Here is a 22,249-nt window from a genome sequence, read left to right on the forward strand (position 1 = left end):
TTTCAGCAGACATATTTATACTGCAGTTTTAGAATATATAACTACTAATCTTAATCACGTAAGTGCAATCCAATGTATATCTAAAATGATGTTTTGAGAAGTAAACCTTACTGAATTTGATGGGGTTTACACCACAATTAGAGAATATAGGATTAGTCTTAGTCTTCTAATGATTTCTACTAGCTGAAAACAAAAGCACTGCTATGGTAAATTAAGATTGCTGTACTTTCAGAAAAGGAGAGGAAAATAATCAGCCCTCCAGATTTTGTTAACATTCCCCTCCCATAAGGATCGGCCAATATGGCTAATGGTCAGCAGTGATGGAGTTGCAATCCAAGCATGTGAGGTGTGCCACAGACTTTGAACCTGCTGTGAACAACCTGGCTGTTATCAAATATAGCAAAGGGGCCAGGATGTTAAATCATAGACTAGCTTGTTTTATGTATCAGAAATTATAAGGGGTTTCCCCCATAATATTTTCTTTTCCCTATGATCTACAAGATACCTGTGTGGATGGATTATGTTTGTTAAGCCCGCTTTCTTTTCGGTTTCTTCTTGATCCAGTTAGTTTGGAAAGGCCAAAGCCGCTGCTGACCCGTGAAAGCTTTGACTGGGTTGTTGGCACCAATGCTTCTCCTCTACTGATGCATTTCTTTTCATGGGCTAGAATACAAGCAGAGTTGTTGTTCTCTTTTTTAAAACACACTTACAAGACTCTTTTAATTCCTCTACCAACACAAGGTGGCGCCCAGCAAAGAAGTTTAAGCTACACTGTAGTGTTTTTCCTAATGCATTCCGGAAACCTTCTCTATTCTACATGCTTTCACAAACAGGTAGATGCTGTGTTCTTCAATCAGTCAGCTGAGATACAGAACATGCCACATCTGTGATCCACAGCCTATAGACAAGAGTTAACAATGAGGATTCAAGCCACCTTCTCTCTGATGGTTGTTGTGGATTTTTCGGGCTCTTTTGCTGTGTTCTGAAGGTTGTTCTTCCTAATGTTTCTCCAGTTTCTGTGGCCAGCATCTTCAGAGGACACAGAGACTGGCAAAACGTTAGGAATAACAACCTTCAGAACAGGGCAAAAGAGCCCAAAAAAACCCACAACAACCATCAGATCCCGGCCATGAAAGCCTTTGAGAATCACATTCTTTCTCTTGACATTCACAGTTCTCTCCTACCAATTGCCTGTACCTTTCACCGTTTATGCAATTCTCCCCTTTGTGTCTTTTCCCCTACCATGAGATTTCAGGTCAGTATTTCATGACCATCTTCTTTCAAATTCTGAAGATGAGATGGTAACACCTAAATCTTCATTGATCAAATTCTTCATTGATCAAATTCCTCTTTAAAATATGCAACATATTTTAGTGGTGCCTTGACTTACAAATGTCTTGACTTGCGACCAATTCAAGTTAACAACCAGCTCCGGTCACAACATTTTGCTTTGACTTGCAACCAGCACTTTGAGATACAACCGGAAAAAGGCCTCTTTTCCCCATTGTTTCCTCCCTCCCTCCTTTCCTGCCCTTTTTTTAACCTTAGAGGTCATCTTAGGTTTTTTTGTTTTTGTTTTTTAAAAAGTCTCCCCCACTGTACAGATTAACCGCTTTTGCATTAGTTCCTATGGGATACAACCTTTGTATATCTTTTGAAATACAACCACCGCCTTGAGATACAACCAAAAAACGGCCGGAATGGATTAATCGCTTTTCAAAGTATTCCTATGGGAAATGATGCTTTGAGTTACAACCAACTTGAGTTACAACCATCATCTGGAACGAATTAAGTTTGCAACTCAAGGCACCACTTATAGTTTGATGCTGCACTAAGATAAATTTATAACTATTCACATTTCCCCCTCCCATTATATTTTAATGTCCTCATTAAAAAGCCAGCACAAGCTATAAATAATACTTGTCTATTTTCAGGGTATAGACTAAATACTGTCACAGCCTCCAGGTGACACATTCAGGCTTTTAGAGGAAACAGACTGTTCTTCATAACTACACAGCTATCCTTGCATCAGCATCTGCTTCTAGAGTTGCACAGTGCTGCTGCCAGTGAGTCTACCTTTCCGTGGCATGGGCCCCAAAGCCCAATTAACTTCCTTGTTAGGTACAACAGTGATAACGTTACTGCCAGTACATACTATGGAATAAAGTGTTGTGTTAAAGGAAAAAGTATGGCTTTTAGGAAACATCCTTGTCAGATATAATTCTTACCACTAATGACAAATATGCCAATGTTAAGCATTCTGTTCCAATAATTAGGGATGTTTAAGGGTCCTATCACACACTCTCAGAACAGCTGATACAACAATTTTGCTAAGCTAAGCTCAGCAGCCGTGTGGGATACCAGTGTAGGACTTCTTTGTAAAGTGCCCTGAATTGCATGGTATCAGACAGGTGAGGTAGACAGATTTACTTACCCAAGTGATTCTGCCAACATTTTAAACTAGCCTCTTCAATAAGGGGCTTTGCAACTGCAATATCCACATGGCCTCTCTCATTGACAGGAAGGGATACTTTGAACACCTCTTCTAAAACCTGCTTTTTGCTGTAGATCAGTTCTGTCCATACACGATTTACAGCTTTCAAAAGGAGCTGGCGACCTAAATTTTGACAAGATATTATAACTATGAACAACCACTGAGCACATGACAGCTGCAAAATGGGTAAGAGAGATACATATATACCTTAACATATCTTTAGAATAAAGTATCACTGTGTATGTAGAAGAAGTTATGATCAAGTTTGGTCAGATCAGGGTTTGGTAATTAAGGCAACTCAACTCAGAAAAACTACTCATTCTTAATGGGTTTTTGTACCACAGAACTACATAAAATTAAAGGGCACATAACACAATGGCAGTGACTAACTGAAATGGCCCCTTTCCCCTGCACAGTTATTAATCATGATACAAATGGAAAAGAGGAGATAACAGAAATAATATTTCTACAGACGTATGACAATTAATGGTTTCTACTGAATACAATATGGAAATACTTGAAATATCTGCCAACCCTTCAGGGACAATTCTGGAAACGCCTGCTTTCTCATCTGGAAACTTCTTTTATTCTTCTTTTTTGCTCTCTTAGCTATATTTTAACTATTGATCCCAATGCTTTTCATAATAGATTTTTAAAAAACCTTGTTTATTCCTGGTATAGGATTGCAAGCCATTTCCCATGAGTACTGAAATTTACCAATTTCAATGATAGAAATTTTGTTTAAATCTAAATACAGTGGTGCCTCGCTTAGCGATGTTAATTCGTTCAGAAAAATCGCTGCTAAGCGATTTCATCGCTAAACGAAACGCGGTTTCCCATCGAAATGCATTGAAAACCAGATAATCCGTTCCAATAGGAACAAATTGCCGTCCTTAAGCGAAAATCGCCATAGGAAACATTGCTAAGCAAAACGTGGTTCCCCAATTGAAATGTTGAAACCTATTCAATGCATCTCAAGGGGGGGGGGGAAATACAACAACAAATTAAAAAAGAGTCAGAACAAAGTCACATTTGGTTAACAAAGGGTTTATTAAGTGCACTTTATGATTTCAAACATTTTAAACTGTAAACTTTAACTTTATAAATAACAGAAAAACATTTAAAAAACAGCAAACATGAGGCTGTTTAAACCATTGTTAAGCGAAACAGGGGACCCAAAATTTAATCGCTATGCGGAGCATGGTCCCAACCATCGCTAAGCGAAAATCGCGCATAGTGACCATCACTAAACAAAGCACAAAAATGCTCTGAAAAAGTCGTCGCTAAGCGATTTCATCGCTAAACGGAGCGCTTGTTAAGCGAGGCACCACTGTATTCCAGACTGCCGCTCAGTAAAATTTGCTTGCAATACACAAGTAGCCTGTAATCACTACAATTACTCATCTTATAACATTGTTCTCTGCTGTCAGTCAATCCTATCCTGGCCTATATTTTGCAAAAGAACCAATAGTCTTTAAATCAGCGGTCCCCAACCGTTTTCAGACTGCAGACCACTGGGGGGTGTGGGCTCCGTGCGCGGGGCGGGGCAGGGGCACCCCTGCGCTTGTGCGTGGGCGTGTCACACTCATGGGTGGGTGTGTCGTGCTTGCAGAGGGGCGTGTTGCTCGTGTGCGCATGCCTGCAAGCATGACATGCCCACCGAGCGCGACACACCCACCCCGTAAGCGTGACACGCCCCTCAACAAGCATGACATACCCATCGTGCAAGCGTGCGGGGGGCCGGAGATCCGTGTCCATGGCCCAGTTCAAGAAAGCCCAAGGGCTGGCATCGGGCTATGGACCGGGGGTTGGGGACCCCTGCTTTAGATGATTTGTTATGTTATTACCTTCACTAACATCTTGATTGTAGACTCCATCTGGCTCCATATCTGAAGGAATGGAAATGTGCCATGTGGTCATTCTGGCTTCTGCTTCCAGGCCAAACCCATCGACACTGCTGCAAATATTACCCAGCAACATTAGATATAAGCAAAGGAGAAATATTTGCTTTTGGAAAAAGGTGAAGTGGGAGGGGAGAAGAAAGAAAGAGTGGGGCCAGGGAAAACAGAAGACTTTAGGCATATTTTGATGACACTGCACACTTTCTAGGATTTTATGAAGCTTTCAGCCTCCAATATTGTAAACATTTATAACAAAGAGCTACCTAAAACTAGGGCAGGGCAAATATTCTTCAAGACACACCTAGTATTGGTATGCTACATATTACAAAACATAGCATGAATGATGGTGCATGGACACTTAGTAGGACATTTCATCATCACCAAACATCAAATTAAAAAAAAACTGGATACAATTTTTTTGTAACAATGAGGCAAGTAAGATCATCCTAAACCATCTGATGTAATTTTCAAAATACAGCACTGAATGTCTGAATGCCTCCACATATTTTTTTTTAAAATGTCCCTAGCTGGCTGGGTACCTCAATGAGTTTAATCCCAGCTGTGGAGTCAGGGGTTTATTTATTTATTTAGAACTGATTTATTTATTTAAAATATTTTACCCCACCTTTCTCTTTAAAAAGGACCCAAGGCAGTTTACATTACTTGAAAGACAGTATTTAAAGCTGAAAACAATGAGTATACACAATGGTAGTTTACATCATTAAAAGACAATATTTAAAGCTAAGAATAATGAGTATAGAGAGGTTGGGAGTTCAGTTCCTCCACTGTGCTTCCAGGGAGAAGAGTTAGCCTGCATAGTCCCAGGATGCCTCCAGAAGAAGAGAATAGTAAACCACTTCTGATTACTCTCTACCTAGAAAACCCTGAAAAGGGTTGTCATAAGTCAGAATTGACTTGATTGCACATAATTATTATTAGCATGTCAAAAGGAAAACAAGAGTAGATAATCTCCTGACATTTTTTATTAAATAGCACATTTTTATCCTAGCTTGGGTGTGGGACAGGAGCACTGGAGCAATCAATCGCCATCCACACTGAGGAGGCATGACAGTGTAGGAATCCAGACAAAAGAAAAGGGGCGGAGAAATATTGTAGCATTTTAAAAATTTTTAGTTTTTAACCATTTTTAATAGAGTGTCTGAAGAAGTAGACTTTGATTTACAAAAGTTCACACTGAAATAAATTCATCTTAAAAATTCAGGATGACTGAAATCCTGCAGCACAGTTCTGCGTGCACAATGGCAATGGTGTCACCCAACAGCAAATGGTTGCTGAATAAAGGCTTCCTTTGGTGATTTTGGGTTGCATGCAACTCACACACAGTGTAATCAGCAGCAATTTGCCACTGCTGATGACATCGTTTCTGTTGTGCACAGGAAGCTGCACAATGGGACATTAGCCACTGTTTTCTCTCTTCCTTTTGCCAGCATGCTGAGACAGACTAATACAGCTACATCTTTAGAAAGTACAGGAATACTAGCATGTGAAGACCAGTTTCACCAGACCTGCCTTCTTAAAAAGTATTTGCATATTTGTTTCTCAAGACAAGTCATTACAGTCATTCTTCTTGACATTAACCTGTCTGTACATGTGCCAGAGGGAAAGTGAGGAATATGCAATACGGCTCCTTCATGTATTTCTTGTCAGATTTTTTTTTTATCATACAGATACATTCAGTATTCACTGGCACGATTACAATGCTATTTCACTCAAGCCTGCTCATTTGCAAATGTGTAAGAAAGAGGTTAGACTGATGGCTAGTCCACTATTCAGACTGCGGATGTACCCCTGACATGTAAGATATGAAGATCAGTTCAGTTGGTATTTCTTTTCTTTACATCTTGCTTGCGTCTTTGTTCAAGTGGAGTTTTATTGCTACAAGGAACCAGTTTCCTCATCTTTGCTCTTTTGTTGATAAAGATAATGAAAATGTGAAGTTTTTTACATTTACAGCTCTGTAGCTATAAAACTAGAGGCAACATAACAATTTTAAAAAGAATATAATTACTAAATGAACTAGTGAAAGAAGACAGATCGTGAGAGACTTACCTCCCTGAATGCAGATTAATCAAGCAGTGAGCCAGGCAGCTGATAAACTCTTGATCGTGATTCCCAGGTCCCAGGATCAGATTTCGACTGACAGTGAGCATCCTTAGAGAATCAAGGAGGGCCACTTGCTGGGGAACTGTTTTGTGAGGCCTTGAGAACTGGTATAAGATGGTCCTGTTCAGACAATGGTAAATGGCATCCAATGATAATCCCTGAGATCTTCGTTTTCCCTTAAAAAAAAAAAAAAAAAAAAAAGCACATTTAACACGGAACTTCTACACCACCACAAGCATATCACTATATAAAAATACACAATTAGCATCAGCATAATTCATTCAAATCAGAATAATGTTCAAAAGCTACAGGATTTTTGATTAATGTATGCAGTAGGTATTTACATAGCAGAGATGTAAAATTGTTGGAAATGTTGAAGTCATGGCAAGACTTCTCATCCCTGGGGGAGAGGGAAACCGAAAATGGGAGGCAGGGATGAAAATAAGGAATATTTTTCCCCCAAGTGCTCTTGGGAATGCAAAGTCATTTCCAAAACAAAGTCCAGTTTCTTTCAAAAGATAAGAGCAATCTGAAGGAGAGGAGAAGCAAGAGGGGTGAAAGACTACATCATATAGGGGCCTTGCCACCATGTTGCAGAAAGGATGTGATTAGTAAATCTTGAGACTCTGGATAAAGTAATCAGAATATGTTTTGTGTTCTGCAAGATTCTGAAAAACTCCTTCCCACCATCAGGTCCTAAATGTACTGAAAAATCACCTGGGAAAACGAATGGCCAGGTAGCAATATATGATTACTTTTGTCTGGGGGGAAAAGGTATTAATCCTTCTAAAACATGAAGATTCATAAACCAAAGTACTTCTGGTCAAAGAGGAGTTATTTAAGGAAAAGAACACCAAGATTCCTAGTTTACTTTTCATTTTTTTCAGGCCTTCACATCTCTACTTGATAATGCATTAAAAGGAAAAAAAATTGGATATTGAATGGACTCTTAAAGCTGTTGAGTAAACAGATCGATATAATTAAAAGAAGACGTGGTGTGCATACCTGTGCAATTAACTGGATTATAAACTCTATAAGCAGCCTGGGTTCCTTGTTGAACATGCCTTGCCAAAGTTTATCCACCACACGCTGAGTGAAATAGAACACATTATTTACAAGCACCTGGTAGCTTCCTCCACTAGTAATAGGCAGAGATGCATCTTCACCTACAGAAGTAAAGAGATTTATTGTAAAAAGCACTTCCAGTTCACCTTTCAGTCCAGCGGATGCCACCCAAAAGAAAAGTAACAATAACACCTCACACAAATGAGTTCCTAACAGGTAGAAAAAACTCTATACTTCAGGAGCCAATTACAAAATTGACCAGAAGTGTTGGAGAAAACACCAAGTCTTTGAGAAGCAATGACAGGCAGGCAGTGAGTGAAGGCATTCCAAAATGTAGGCACCATGACCAAAAAGGCCCTCTGCCATTTGCACATCTATCACATCCTTGACAGTGGGAGACACAGCACTTCCTTATGCATTTTCCTTAATGCACGAAAAGCTGATCTCTGAAAGTACAATGAGAATGAACTTGTATAATTTCCTCTTTGTTTCTCTCCAGCTGCAGGTACATACTCTTAGTCCTAAACTGGAGATTTAGGTGGAGTTATAGAAACTGCATTCTATGTTTCCAGGAACTCAGTATATATGTCATTTTAAGGATACCTAAAAGGGGGCAGGGCATAAAAACCAAAGCAATTGATTATTACCCAATAAAACATCAGCAGCAAGGAGATGGTCCATCACACTGTCTAAAATATAAGTCTGGAATTCTTTTTGTTGTGCCCTTGTTGCTCTCTCTGGAACAGCCTGGAAAATGAAGTACAATGATAATAAAAAACAAAAGCTAACTTTAGATATGATGATCTGGCAACGTATCACAGGTATTTGAGACATCCACCTTTTATTCCTAACCACCTGTCTGGTTCACAAACTAGCTGGGGGAAACAGAGACAAAGGGGCAACCAAATCAGAAAACTCCACTGTACATTCCCCCTTGCCCTTTTCCATCTTTTAGAGCTGCTTCATGGTTTAAAAAAGACAAGAAGAAAGGCAGACCAAGCGATGAATGTGGAATAAAATTCTCTAAACCTCCTTCACTACTTTTCCTGAAGTTGGCTAGGAAATACAAAAGGTAAGACATGCTGAAGTTTGTTCTGTCCTCAGAAAGCGATCTTTCTGAGAACAAGGAGTGACCAGAAAGAGTGTGTGGCAAGTTAACGAGGAACAGTATATTGTCCAAGGACTATCTATTGCCAGCACCTACAATCAGAAATTCATATAAGCAACACTCATCAACAGCACAATGCCAGCAATTCGTTACAACAGCTCCTTCTGGTTTATGGGAAAAATAGCAATAGGCCAACTCTACCTCCAGGAGAAGGTCTATTAACGGAGTTTGCTTGCTAGCAGGTGTAAGGCAGAGATTATCAATTATCAGCACACGCATGAAGTCAAACACAAACTTCTTAGCAGGATGGCTGGTCAAATAGGTCTTGGATCCAACATTGCAATATTCAGACTGGCTCCGGTTCATTCCTGTGTCAGAGGCAAATGCTTTGAACTCTTCTGCTGGAGATCCAGCTTCATCATCCAAATCAGTAACCTATTTTTAAGGGGGGAAATTCAAGTTCAATAGCTTCTCTCAACTCAGCCTACCTTTGGCACTTGGAGTTAAGTATTTATTTGATTGTTATTTTTCTGTAAGCTAAACTCAGTCCTTAGTCCCAATTAAAGGAGGACCATTTCCTGAATCTAATTGGTAGTCCCAACTAGAACAGACCCTCTAAATCAATGGGATTAAATAACTGTTGACTAACAAATCCAGTTCATTTAATTGCCACCCTACATGGAATTCAGCAAGACTTTTGTATGTTTTACATAAAGGTCTGTAAAGGAATTTGCAAGGGCATTCTGTCTGTGATTGGGAAACCTGATAAAGCAGTGTTATCAAGTTGATTATAAACTTTCCCTACCAACCAATTAGCCTTAAATTGGTTAGATTTTGGTGGAAAGCTTGAAAAGAGCTATGGGGATGTAATTCACATTTCTATCCTACCCTTTCTTTCTATTTCTATTTCTGTTCCCTCGAGGCCTTCATCCTGTTTTAGTTTGCTTCAGAAGATTGATAACTAAATTGCTCAAACAATTAACTGTGAGCAGAAATTTCAACCCATATTTTCCTACATAAATATCATATTTTAAACAAAATCCAAATGGACTTGACTGATGCACTGTTAATAGAAATTGCAACCAAAATTAGCAGGTGTTACCATATAGTTATAAAACACTAGGGAGTTTCACAATCAGCACTGCATATAAAATATCATTAATAGGAAGATTTTAAAAAAATATGAACTGGAGATTAATAGCATGGATGACAAAATTATTCCATTTGGAGTCATTAGTAAGAAGGCAGTTTCTTGTGAAACTTTTACAAGTAAATCAACTAACTAAAATCCAAAACACACCAATGTCATTACCACAACAGCTGAGCTTCCAAGTTGCTGCTCATGAACTGTATACCTGAAATTTTTCAACAATCCACTCAGCATGATTTCTGTTACAATGATCAAAATCCAATTGCTTAGCACAGTAAATTGCACTAGAATAGGCCCACTGAATCAATGGGGATTTAGTAAGTCAACTTCTTTGTAAGTTCCATCAATTCAAGCCGGCCTATTCTAACTGTGGCTTACTTAAGCTCCACTTAAAGTAGCTCTATTTGAATCAACAGAACTTATGGAGGAGTTGATTCACTAAATCCCCATTGATTCAAGTTGGCCTACTCTACTGTAGTTTACTGTGCTAAGCAACTGGATTTTTGCCAATAAAAGCATAAGGGTGAGTAAACATGTTCTGCATGTGGTGGCACAGAGAACAGGGAGTGTGGCAGACACAGCCCTATCCTCCAACCCCTCACTGGATCCCCCTGCAGCTCAGCACCCGAAGTGGCTGCCACTATTCCCTTAGGACATGGTCTAGAGGGGCGGGGTAAAAATCAAATAAATAAATAAATAAAATAAATATCAGAAAATATGGCAGGATCCTTGTGTTTATTTTTCTCCATCAGCTTTGAGGAAAGTTACATTAGGTCCAATGGATATTTATTATCCTGGTCCTTTGGAGTGCTATGAAAGCAACTTTAAAACCATGGCTCATAACGAACTCTTAGTAGTCAGAAGACTACAGCAGAACTGGACATAGCTATGGGGAAAAAAACCTTGCCGGAGTAGCTGGAGTAGGAGGTGATGCTGAGCTAGCTTAGACTGGCCAGCTATAGTCCCCAAGAAAGCAATGGAACAGGAAATAGTGGTTGCAATATGCCTGATTTCAGGTTTGGAGCAATGTCTCATTCTCCAACACAGGTTACATTTTGGATTGTCTCACCCTAGGGTTTCTGAAATACAAATATTCAGAAGTGGTTTACCTGTGCCACTTTCTGCACCACACTAACAAGAATCGGCCTGGATGTCACTGTTACTGCCTATGAAAAATCCTCTGCCAGTGTCACCTCCTACTTCTGCCCTTCAAGAGTTTCTCTCCTCCCATCACCTGTGCTATCAGCTCTCTTCTGCTGGTAAAAACAAGCATTTCTGATGAGGAATTGATGCACCTTAGTTCACATTTGATTATCTACTTTGGGTGACCCTTTTAATAGTTTAGACTCATAATTAAGTCTAGCCTTCCAAGGTTATCGCTTTCAGCTTTCCTGACACATTCAAGCCACCTCATCACATTAAGGTGGGCATTTGACAGAGCATTTAAACTAGTTACTAGACTTTGAATTATCTGGAATTTCCCTTACACCAAGACTTATTATTTTCAGTAGCAGTGGCTCTCAGTAGTAAATCCCTACTTAGATATTTGAACTTCTACTACATCCTACTTATTTGTGCTACCTAAACAATTTACACAGAATCCAATATAAGGGGCATGATTGCAGTGAGAATCGAAAAGATGATGTGAACACCACTTTGTGTTTAGTCTTTTGTTTCTTTTGTTTTTGTCTCCTACCATTTCTGAGTATGGTCGGATGTTGAAAGGAAACACAGTGGCTGCCAATGCACAAAGAAATTCTGGGCTCATCCACATGGAAGCCAAATCAGGAACATTGTGATACAAATAACGAAAGAACTGCATCAAAGTGACTGGATATTCCCGAAGCCAAGAACCTTCTTCCTCTGACTGCCAAGGCTGCAATGAAATCCAAAGATAAAAGGTTAAGCTAACAATGATGCATTTGAAACTATCCCCCACCCTCCCGTTAAGACACTGTTTATAACCAGCACTTGAACTCGCCTCTCAGAAGCAGTCCTGGCACAGACATCTCCTATGAATTGTTGGGACTCTTATTTATAGCTGTTCTGCACTATTCATAAAATATTGGTGCAAAGCCTGAGGAAGTGGATTCTACTGACAAAAGCTCACTGTTCAGTGTTTTAGTGGCTTAATAAATGTTTCATCTACTCTTGCATTTGTGTAATCCGAAGGACACAGTTTTTTTTCCCTTGTTTGTTTTCTGAATTATGTGCTACTTTTTCTACTTTTAAAAAACACACATCTCTGTACTAACAAAATGAATTAAGGAATCAATTCTATTTTATTACTATGTTTATGCACTTTGAAAGAAAGTAAACAGGTTTACTATTTTACTGGTTGCCTTAATTGTTGTGGGATAAGTTTAGAGGGACAATAATGGATGAGTGGAAGGTTTCATGATCGACTAAGTTCTCCCATCTACATAGCCCAGCTCTTTAAATATTGCCATCACAGTTTTTTCTACTACTGTACTGTAGTGTAACTATAATAAATCATTTCTCTTTTCATATAAGAAACAAAGGAAGACTTTTCCCCCAAAAGAGATATTTGATTTGTTAATGTTCATTGCACACATAGAAGCAATGCTTATTTTAGTTTCTGCATTAAAACTACTTCAACATCTAGCAAAGCCTTTATTAATGCTGGCAATAATTCAGTCTAAGAAATACACCAGGGTGTCATATGGTTACAGTGTGTTGAGAAAGCTGTTCAATAAAAATTGCAAAATTGTTAATATTAAACTCAGCATGATGAAATAAAGGGAAGAACACAGGGTGGAGAGAAGGCAAAAAGGCATATATTAAAATCGGATGAAGCTATCTGTTATTTTTAGAAGTTTAAAGGTAAGCTACTTTGAGGACAGAACTGTATTTTAGCAGTTAACTAATGACATCTTAGAAGCAAAAACTAACTATAAGAATTAACATAACGTAACTAAGCAGCCTCCAGTATCTGGAAGAGACAGGTGTTCAGAGTCTCAAACACCCTTCTCTGAGGTTTTAAAAGCAAAGCATAATATTTAATAAAAAGGTAATCTCCCTATTTCCTTTTCAGAACCCAGGAGGATTTCAAACTTACTGAATTCAACATGGTCCTAAGCATTCCCAGTAATAAAAATGCAGCTTCTGTGCAAACATTGTGAATAGAAGCAACCACAGTGCCACTGGATGCAGGAACACCAAATATAAATGTCCAAATTGAATCCAGGTCGAACTATTGAACAAAGGAAAAAGTTGAAATCAGAAATTGGTGAGGGAGGTATAAGAGGCAAGAACTAACAAAGACACACCACTCCATTTTAAAGCAACCCTTTGCTATCTGTAGGTTCACTTCATAAGCATTCCGTATATAAATAAAGCTTGACATTCAGCTCCTCAGCATTTTGGCAGCATTATGTAATCTACAATGATCACCTGAAACCTAGGTTCACTCTCTGAGTCTGTCAGATCCTTGCAAGGCAGCAACACTCAGCTCATACTAATTATTATTTATTAAGTCCAAAAGCATATACTACACACTGTGCAACCACAGGTGCCCCCCCCCACTAAATAGGATCATTGGTTGAAAAACCAAACATTATATTCAAAACACAAGATTGAGAAAGTATAATATATCAGGGTTTCACTGAAGGTTACACAGAAAAGCAACATGAGCAAGAGCAAATGCTTGGTGTAATTGTGCTTTGTTCTTCAGTAGAGGGGAAGGTTTCCATTCAGTGCTGAAATATTCATAATGTTCCTGTTTAGTGCTCATATGCCATCCAACAGATGGACAGGTTGCTTATATGTAACTGTAATTCTTCGAGTGGTCATCTATGAATTCACACATTTGAGTTTGTTCTGCGCAAACATCCTCAGAATCTAAGAGACACACCACATTCACCATGCATGCACCTTGAGGACTGTCCTCAGTTCCCTCAGTCTGCAGTTGACACCGAAGGAATAGGAGTTATGTAACAGACTGAGGAGATGATGGATGGATGGGTTGAACTCACAGATGGCCACTTGAACTACAGTTACAAGTAAGCAATCTGTCCTTCATAGTCTCCATGAAATCACACATGTGGGTGACAGAAGAAGCTCATTTACTCTCTGGTGGGATGTCGCACCAATGCAGAGGAGATCACCACTCTACCAAACAGTGCCCAGCCTAGCCCAGTCATCCCATCTGCATTGTCTGATGAACATCAAGAACTGTGACCAGGTTGCTGCTTTGTAAATGTCTCTTCCTATGCAAGCGAATGGCACCTGAACCTCAAGGAAGATGGCAAAGTAGGTCGATCTGGTGGATGCTTCGTTTCAGGGTCGTATCAGTTTAGCCATCTCAGCATTCATGGCGAACAGGGTGTCTTAACACTTTATTTACAGTCTCTGGAAGATTCTGAGGATTTTCACGAGGCTGTAGAACAAACTCCTGCGACATCGCTGGAACCAGTTGTATTGGCTCTTGCTTTTCCATTGGACCATTTCAGCGACGTGAAGAGAGGGGATTTGTTGCTTGGATAACAGCCTATCCTCCACATTATTTTACCCAGGCTTCGTGCTCTGGAGAAGACAGTCCAGCTTTGCATACAGTGTCGAAGCAAAATCTGGGAGCTGGACAGGGGACCGATTGTATTTGTCTTCAGTGTGGAAGGGATTGTCACTCTCGAATTGGCCTTCTCAGCCACACTAGACGCTGTTCAACGTCCTCCATACAAAGCACGTTACCATAGTCTCTCGAGACTGAAGGATGCCTACACAACAAACTCAGATGTGTGCATTCACAGATACCACAAAGAAGAATGAACACCTTCTTTGTATGTTCACATGAACAATGTAGGCATTCCATGTGACTTGGAATGTATTGATACTTCAGTTTCAAAAATAGCATCAGTGGTAATGAACATTATGTTATGTGCTGTCACCGTATGATCAGAAGCACTGTATTTTTGAAAAACATGACAATTATTCTGTATGGCGGGCAACTGCTGCCATTTTCTTTTGGACCCACAAACACTGTTGTTATCCTTCAGAAATGTAGAAATGAAGTATTTTTGCCATGAAGCTAGCTTCCCCCGTTACCCTCCCCACCCACCTCCATCCAGTATCACACTTAATGAAGTTGACATCTTACTAGATATTCCTACCTGGCCACCCTGATTACATCGGCTGGTGATGACAGGTGCACTGACCTGCAGGTTTTCAGGCAGTTCAGTGACTGGCTGCTGCAGGAAAAGCGCCATGAGAAGAAAATAGAGTGCAGGCACATTTGTGTGCTTAGGAAGAAAAGACTGAAGAACCGGAAAGCCCAGGAAATGACAAGCATCCCGGTTAATTTCCCTGACAGTTGATCTGCCACCAGCGCTTCTGCCAACATTAAATCCTAAAGAGATATAAAAAGCCAAAGCAAAACCCTCAGTTGAGTTCTATTTATACTGTCATCATATATACTGTCACCAGAAAGCAAGCTTCTTAAATAATGTTTTGTTTTAGTACCTATGAAAATTCATGGGGTAAGGTCTCATATTAAAGCCACCAGTTATTAAAACAAACAATAAAACATTAATTATATTGGAAAATGCAGAAACTATTGAACCTTTTTCTGCTATGGTATTTTACTGGGCTGCTACCTATTGTGTTTTGATGCAACAAAGATCACTAAGGAAAGGAATTCTTTATTTCTTTTAAAACATACTGTTTTCTACATTCCACAAAGTCCTGGCACTCTATACTCCAACTGATTTCACCCAAGGTTGAATCCTATACTCTTCCCTTTCTATCATCATAAAAAATGACTGGACCCTTTTTCCTAGGAAGCTGGGCTGAGGGTGAAGGCCAGGTATGTTTGCTGAGGGTTTTTTTTCTGGGCTTCCTCCTCACCACATGGCCTGGGGGTGGGGCCTAGGGGGTGGGACTTTCTGCTTTAAAAGAGTGTGTCCCAGGACCCAGGACCCTAACGGCACGCGAAATTCTCAAATTCTATGTCTGGCCTTAATATGGTAAATAGGAAAGCCAATTAGATTTGCATAAGCCTAGGAGGCAGGAAAGTTTAAAGGGTCTGATCATACTTTCGCACTATTAAAGAGCAGGCCGGGTAGGTGGGGCTCGTCAGCCATGGAAGGCAGCCCATCTAGGAGAAGGGAAACTCCGATTTCAAACCTCCACTGCCTTGTGGCTATATCCACTCATGGAAAAGGCTTTAGGAGTAAACCTCGAGGCAAAATCCGGAGCTGGAGTCCCGAAGGCAGCATGTGTCGTTCTGCCAACTCCTGCGACGTTGCTGGAACCAGTTGTATTGGCTCTTGCCTTTCCATTGGACCATTTCAGCAACGTGGAGAGGGGGGATCTGCTGCTTGGGTAACAGCTTATCCTCCATATTACTTTACCCAGGCTTCATGCTCTGGAGAGGACACTCCTCAATTCAGAGCATGTTACCATAGTCTCTTGAGACTGAAGGATGCCCCTATATATACACATACAACATTCTGCTATATACTTGGGATCTAATGTTTTGGAGTGAGAGTTCTCGCTCAAAGAAGTTACAAGGGTACAGCAGCTTCTCCACCACCATTCACACAGTCTTGATTCTGTGATTAAAGAGATGGCAGAGGGGTGAGGTTTATATCCCCCCCCCCATATTTGTGTGGCTCCACATAGTTAAAACCATGACTAAATAGGGCTTTTATTATGCAAATGTATGCATATTTTGTGTATATTTTATAAACATTACATTATTCATCTGTATTTGTACTAGTTGCAGTTGATTTTTTTTGCTTATTAGAATGTGTTTTACTATGTTTGTGTTTTATACATTCTTATCTTCTATAGTTTATTGTTCCTACATTGTACAGACATTTATTGGCAAATCCGTTTTCAAAGATAAAAATAGTAATACTGAACTAAAGACACTGCTGATATAGATCATTTTCATATGAGCCACACAACATTCAAACAATGTATTTTTTTAAAGGTACAAACACAAGGGTAGTGCTTTTAAAGATTCATACCAAGCACTGTCCCAATCTTATTAGTCAACACGGAATCGGTCTGCTCTAGCCAGCCCCCACCAGTGAGGCCTTCCTTGAATTTGATGAGAATAGTTAGATTGCTTAGCAAGACCACCAGAATTCTCATGGCTGCTGTCACCGTCGTAGGGTGCAGATGTTCCTCCATAAACAGCATAATCCAGTCAAAACCCAGGGTCCGGACAAGTTCTTCACAAGCCCTGTATAACGATAGGGGAAAAGCTATAGAAGCACTAGTGTTCAAGACAAACAAAATGGATCTTAAAGTGTAACATTTTTTACATGTTTTGTAAGATAATGGCTTTCTAGTTTTGATATGTATGTTGGCTCAATGAATGACACTATGCAAGGTTGGACATCTGATGGATCCTCTGCCAGATCCCATTCAGAGTAACTGAAGAATCTTCCAAAGAAAAAGATGGCAGATTTATAGAGCAATCCAATATACCTCTACCTAGATGAAAGCCAGTGAATTCAACTGGGCTTACTCCCAAGTATATATATATAGGATTTCTGCCATAATCGGAAATATGTGTCACATACTCTATTCACATATTTAGGATGCATAAATGTAAAAGCCCATGATGGATAGGTGTCCATTCATTTTTCTGTATAATGTACACAATCTCTGCCCTCCCCATCATATCAGTCCTGAACAGCTGTAAAGGGGTAGATCCTCCCAGAAATGTACAGTATTTGCCAATTTTTTGTGAAGCCTACTTTTCTGTTTTAATGCACACACCCTCCTTGAGCATTCTTGTTTGCTAAGATCAAACATCTTCTCACTCCTGCCATATTGGCCTGGGAGTTCATTGTAATTCCACTGGTACTAAATATAACCATCACCATGATTGTGCCTGCAACACCCCCATGCTGAGAAAAAATTGTGTCATGTAATGTACATGAGTTTATTAGAGAAAGCTAAAGACAATTATGAGACTTACAGGCAGACATTGTCTTTTCATGCATTCATGCAGCCTTCCTCAATTGGGTGTGTTCCAGACATGTTGAATGATAACTCCTACTTGGCCACAATCAGTAAAGCCAAGGATTAGGGACGGTGAGAATTATTGTACAGAACAGCTAAAATGCACTCAGTTTCAGTAATCTAGGTTCATGCCATAAGCTTATCTTCTACCAAAACCTAGGATTCTTATACTCACGGCAAGTTAACACTTGTTTTTTCTTTCGATGTATACATAAGCTTAAGCAGGATGTCCAGCAGCCTATTCCTCAGAAGAATCAGATTTGCAGAAACGAGACCTCCAAAGTCCTCCTCTGTCCCTAAACACAAAATACATAGCTAATTCATTTAGAAGCACACAAATACTATACTTTCTAAAATAATCACAGCTGCAGTTATTCTTTATATAGTGCATACATTGGGGTGGGAAACCTCACCTAGCAGGGGCAGTAACGGGTGTGAGGGGATATACTACGCAACCCAAGGGTTGTACAGAGAGGCAGAATGCTAAAAGATGAGAGAACATGAGCCCGTTTGATTTCTAAAAACCTTTTTGCTCTTTTCCTTTTCCCAGAGGAGTACATCTTCCCACTTATTTATTATTATATTTAAAGCTTAATAGAAAAATAAGCCTTGCTGCATTTAAAGTATATGTAGAAAACTATTTACACCTGACTTTATTGCAATTTGTAGTTCAAAACAATCAGAGAGCCCTGTTCCCTGCAGGCCACCTGCAACCTCATTACTTTTCTTGGTAGGCTACATATTTCAAAGGTGCCAAGGTAAATATTGCTTCCACTTCATTTCCATTCAAATGACCTGAATTTCCAATTAAATTTATCCTCTTTACATGAAAAGCAAAGCAAAATCAAAAGAGACTTTCAACTGTATGTGGTCAATTGCCCTGACAGGATTTCAACATCCAGACATAGGGAATACATAGTTAATGAAAAAAAGCAACTTGGAGGAGATTAAAAATTACAGCAACATGCAATCAGATTCTTCCTCACACTTCTTTTTTAATAAATGAAACTTGTTTTGCATAGGCCTACATTTTTATGATACAAGCCAAAGTCAGGGGCTGTGAACAGGAATTTCTTGGGACCACTGTATCATTTTAGAAAATAAATTCAAAATGGTTTCCTTACTTTAAAAAAAAATTCAAAAAGGAAAAATGAATGGAGTCAACTTTTTCTTACTATTCTAGTATACAAAACAGCTAAAGAAATTTTGAGAAAGTTACATGTAAAAGGACTCAGTGGAGTTCAATTGGATGTGTCCTCTTTGACCACAATTACCTGGACACTTTTGTTGATGTTACTTACAGTATTTATAAATTGTCTTTCTGCTCTACCTGGGCCCTTAGAGCGTGAGCTACCTTTGAATTTACTGTTGCAACATCCCAGATTCCCAACATTGAAAAATATTAAAATTCTAATAGAGCCAGAAACATTTTTATTGCTGCTAGAAAATAAGCAGGGGTACAACCAAGTAACCTCATTAGGGAGGCAGTTCCAAAACTGGAGTGTGCTGCAGCAAATGCTGTGCTTCAGGTTCTCACCAAACTAATCTCTCTTTGACAGATCCCCAAAGAAGATCTTAAATTATAGTCACGTTCTTATGGGTAGAAATGGCTTCACACCACATACAGCTGTGTAGGTAAAAACATGTATTTGTACTGGACTCTGGACAAATTAAAACATAGTGCAATTCATTAAAGTGTACAGCAGAAAGCAATCTGTCTGCAGCATTTTTCACGAGCTGTAACTGCCAAGCAAAGCAAGTTGCAATAATCTAAACAAATGCTTAAGGCAAGGATCACTGTGGCTGAATTAATCTGTTCCAGGAAGAGACACAAAACTAGGCATTGTAAATCTCCTCTCATCTTCAAGCGCAAGATTGAGCAATTGCATAAGTTTTCTTGCAAAATGGCGAAATATTGTATGAACTCATACAAGGAGCAAACTGCACAAATTACTCAAAACTACAATTCCTGCTGCTTTGTTGTGTGGACTTCCAAGATTCAAAAGCATTGGTTGGGCTGTTCATATCTTTTTTTAAAACAGTGAGCCCGTCCTTCTGTGCATGTGCTTTGCTTGTTGATGGGAAAAGACAATAATTTATGCAGGAGGTTGCAGAGACACTGGCTGGAATCCTGTTCACACAGCTCCTCATGGCTGATGACATCATCAGCTATAGACTTTGTTAATTAAAAAAATCCTATACTCCTCTCTCAGGTGATGAGGCTCCCTAGGCATGTACTGTATTTGAACTTCAGATGCCTTTGCGAGCCTTGAGATGGATGGGAGCCTTTCGTATCCGAAAATTTCCATAGCTGACCATGATTTTCAGACATGAATGGCTCTCTCGCACACACAGAAACATTTAACTGTCCAAGGTTCCCAAAGGCTTCCCCAGGTCAAAAGGGAGCCTCATAATCTGGGAATTGGGGTAGAAGGTTTTTAATTAAAGTTTAAAGTCCTTACTCCTGATGACATCATCAGCCTTACTCTGCAGAACTGCGGAAACACGATTCCAGCCACTGTGTGCGAACTGCAGAAATCTTGACATCATAAATACACACTCCTTCTTTCACCCCTGCCTCACACCTGGAGGCAAAGAAATATGTGGAGCTTGGGCACAGTGGTGTATCCTATGGTATGAAGATAGCCTAAATAAACATGATTTCTGCACCATTCATGAAGGGGATATGCTTAGAGCCTGAGAAAGTGAATTTCATCCATAAAAGCTTGCTATTTGTTTTATTTTTTTAGTGGTTGAATAAAAGATATCACCTACTCTTAAATTTGTGTAATCTTTGGGACCACACCTACCCTTTCCATTTTTGTTCTGGGAATTTAGTAAGTATTCTTCATATCAGTGAAAAAAGTTAAGCTAAAGCACTGCTATTCACAGCTGTCAACGGGGTCATCGAGGAGCAGTGCTAGACCCCAAAATATCCAAGGCTGCTAACATATGTAACAGAACTACCTCCACAGGGCTGTGTCCTTAAGATCTCCTTACAAAAGGTGCAGCCCATCTAAAATCATGCCGGCTTTGACTTTCATTCAGTGGGACACAAAAGCCAGGCTGTTCAAATCAAGTAGGAGAGGAAAGGTGGGAGGACTGTCTGTCAGGTTGAATGGAAGTGAAAGGACTATTTGTGCACTTTTTATCAATCACAATTCAAGTTGTAAATGCACATTTATTTTTTAAATAATAAATTCAAACTTAGGCATCACAAGACTACAGCAAAGGATATTTTCCATGCGAATGAGAGAACATGTCTCAGCTGAGTTCTTCCACCGTTTCCCCGATAACCTGGAACTACTTACCCGTATCAAGCTTTTCTTCATTGTTCATCTCCATGACTACAAATTTCTCACAGACTGCAAATGTAGGCAAAGTAGAAGAGACGAACTGTCCAAACCTTGATGGATAGAGGGGGAAATACCATGCACTTGTGTGACAGATGGAGTTTAATTTGTCGTTAATTAGCATTAGCTGCAGAGTTAAAAATACTACTAAAATACTATTGAAAAAAAATCAGATTCTGATATTTACAAAGCAGCTTCAGATTTGCATATTTTGAAATGGGCATACATATGTAAAACTGGCTATGCTGGCTAACAAAAATGTTTATAGATACTATAAAACATATATAAATATAATAATTATGACACTTTAAGTAAGAGGGAGGAACTGATAGTGTACATCCTAACTGAAATTAATTCTAGCAAGTTAGAAGTTATAGTCACTGTAACTGACAATTACAGCATCCAGAAATAAAAATTAAACTGGCAATGTTTGTCTTTTCCTGGCTAGTAGATTCTAAAAATTGCTTTTTATGGCAAACTTCTTTCATACAAAAACTATATCACAATGCAAGGGAAATAATAAAACACCAGGAAAGAAAATTTGCCCTTACACAGAGACATGCAAGTACTCTCTCTCATTTATGCAGGAAGAAAAGCTCGGAGTAGATCTCCATGGTACCTGAGTAGGTCATTGCTGCTTGGAAATCCCTGAAGCAAATAGCTCAATACATTGCTAATAGCAGCAATTGTTGGTTGAGACAAAGACATATCTCTAAGAGTCAGCAAGAGCTTGGGGATTAACTGGAACTCTCTCATCAATTTTGCATTCTTTGCTGCTTCACTGGAAAAAAAAAGACATAATAAAAAAAAGCCTAAGAAATTCTCACTGATTTTAGCTATCCTTAGTACTACAGCTTTTGTTGACAAATATTTGGGCTGCAATTCTTTTGTTTAATGTAGTAAGTCACATTAGAATAGGTCCACTGAACCAGTGGGGATTTAGTGAATCATCTTCTCCGTAAGTTCCATTAATTCAAAAGATCTTAATTTAGTCCTGACTTGCTTTAGTAAATCATCATTAGAGTAGCCCATTTGAATCTGTGCAAATTACACCGAAGT

The 22,249-nt window shown here is 39.3% G+C and overlaps 1 protein-coding gene across 6 annotated transcripts in view; it reads right to left on the reverse strand.

Moving 5' to 3' along the window:
* The window catches only part of WDFY3 (WD repeat and FYVE domain containing 3), a 169,762-nt gene that overhangs the window by 39,384 nt on the left and 108,129 nt on the right, over nt 1–22,249 (reverse strand). For 4 of the 6 annotated variants that reach the window (XM_020801740.3, XM_020801741.3, XM_020801739.3 and 1 more), the window contains 14 exons: nt 21,810–21,971; nt 21,149–21,243; nt 18,013–18,133; nt 16,832–17,049; nt 14,972–15,207; nt 12,922–13,056; nt 11,539–11,718; nt 8,894–9,127; nt 8,232–8,331; nt 7,525–7,685; nt 6,466–6,695; nt 4,342–4,451; nt 2,435–2,617; nt 506–663 (listed from right to left, as the gene is read on the reverse strand). In XM_020801740.3, the coding sequence (XP_020657399.3) occupies nt 506–663; nt 2,435–2,617; nt 4,342–4,451; nt 6,466–6,695; nt 7,525–7,685; nt 8,232–8,331; nt 8,894–9,127; nt 11,539–11,718; nt 12,922–13,056; nt 14,972–15,207; nt 16,832–17,049; nt 18,013–18,133; nt 21,149–21,243; nt 21,810–21,971 (2,323 nt within the window). The remainder of the gene's footprint in view (nt 1–505; nt 664–2,434; nt 2,618–4,341; nt 4,452–6,465; nt 6,696–7,524; nt 7,686–8,231; nt 8,332–8,893; nt 9,128–11,538; nt 11,719–12,921; nt 13,057–14,971; nt 15,208–16,831; nt 17,050–18,012; nt 18,134–21,148; nt 21,244–21,809; nt 21,972–22,249) is intronic. The other 2 variants (XM_078394522.1, XM_073002011.2) reach the window with 1 other exon arrangement.

The sequence above is a fragment of the Pogona vitticeps genome, chromosome 5, assembly GCF_051106095.1.
Source record: "Pogona vitticeps strain Pit_001003342236 chromosome 5, PviZW2.1, whole genome shotgun sequence".
NCBI classification, from domain to species: domain Eukaryota; kingdom Metazoa; phylum Chordata; class Lepidosauria; order Squamata; family Agamidae; genus Pogona; species Pogona vitticeps.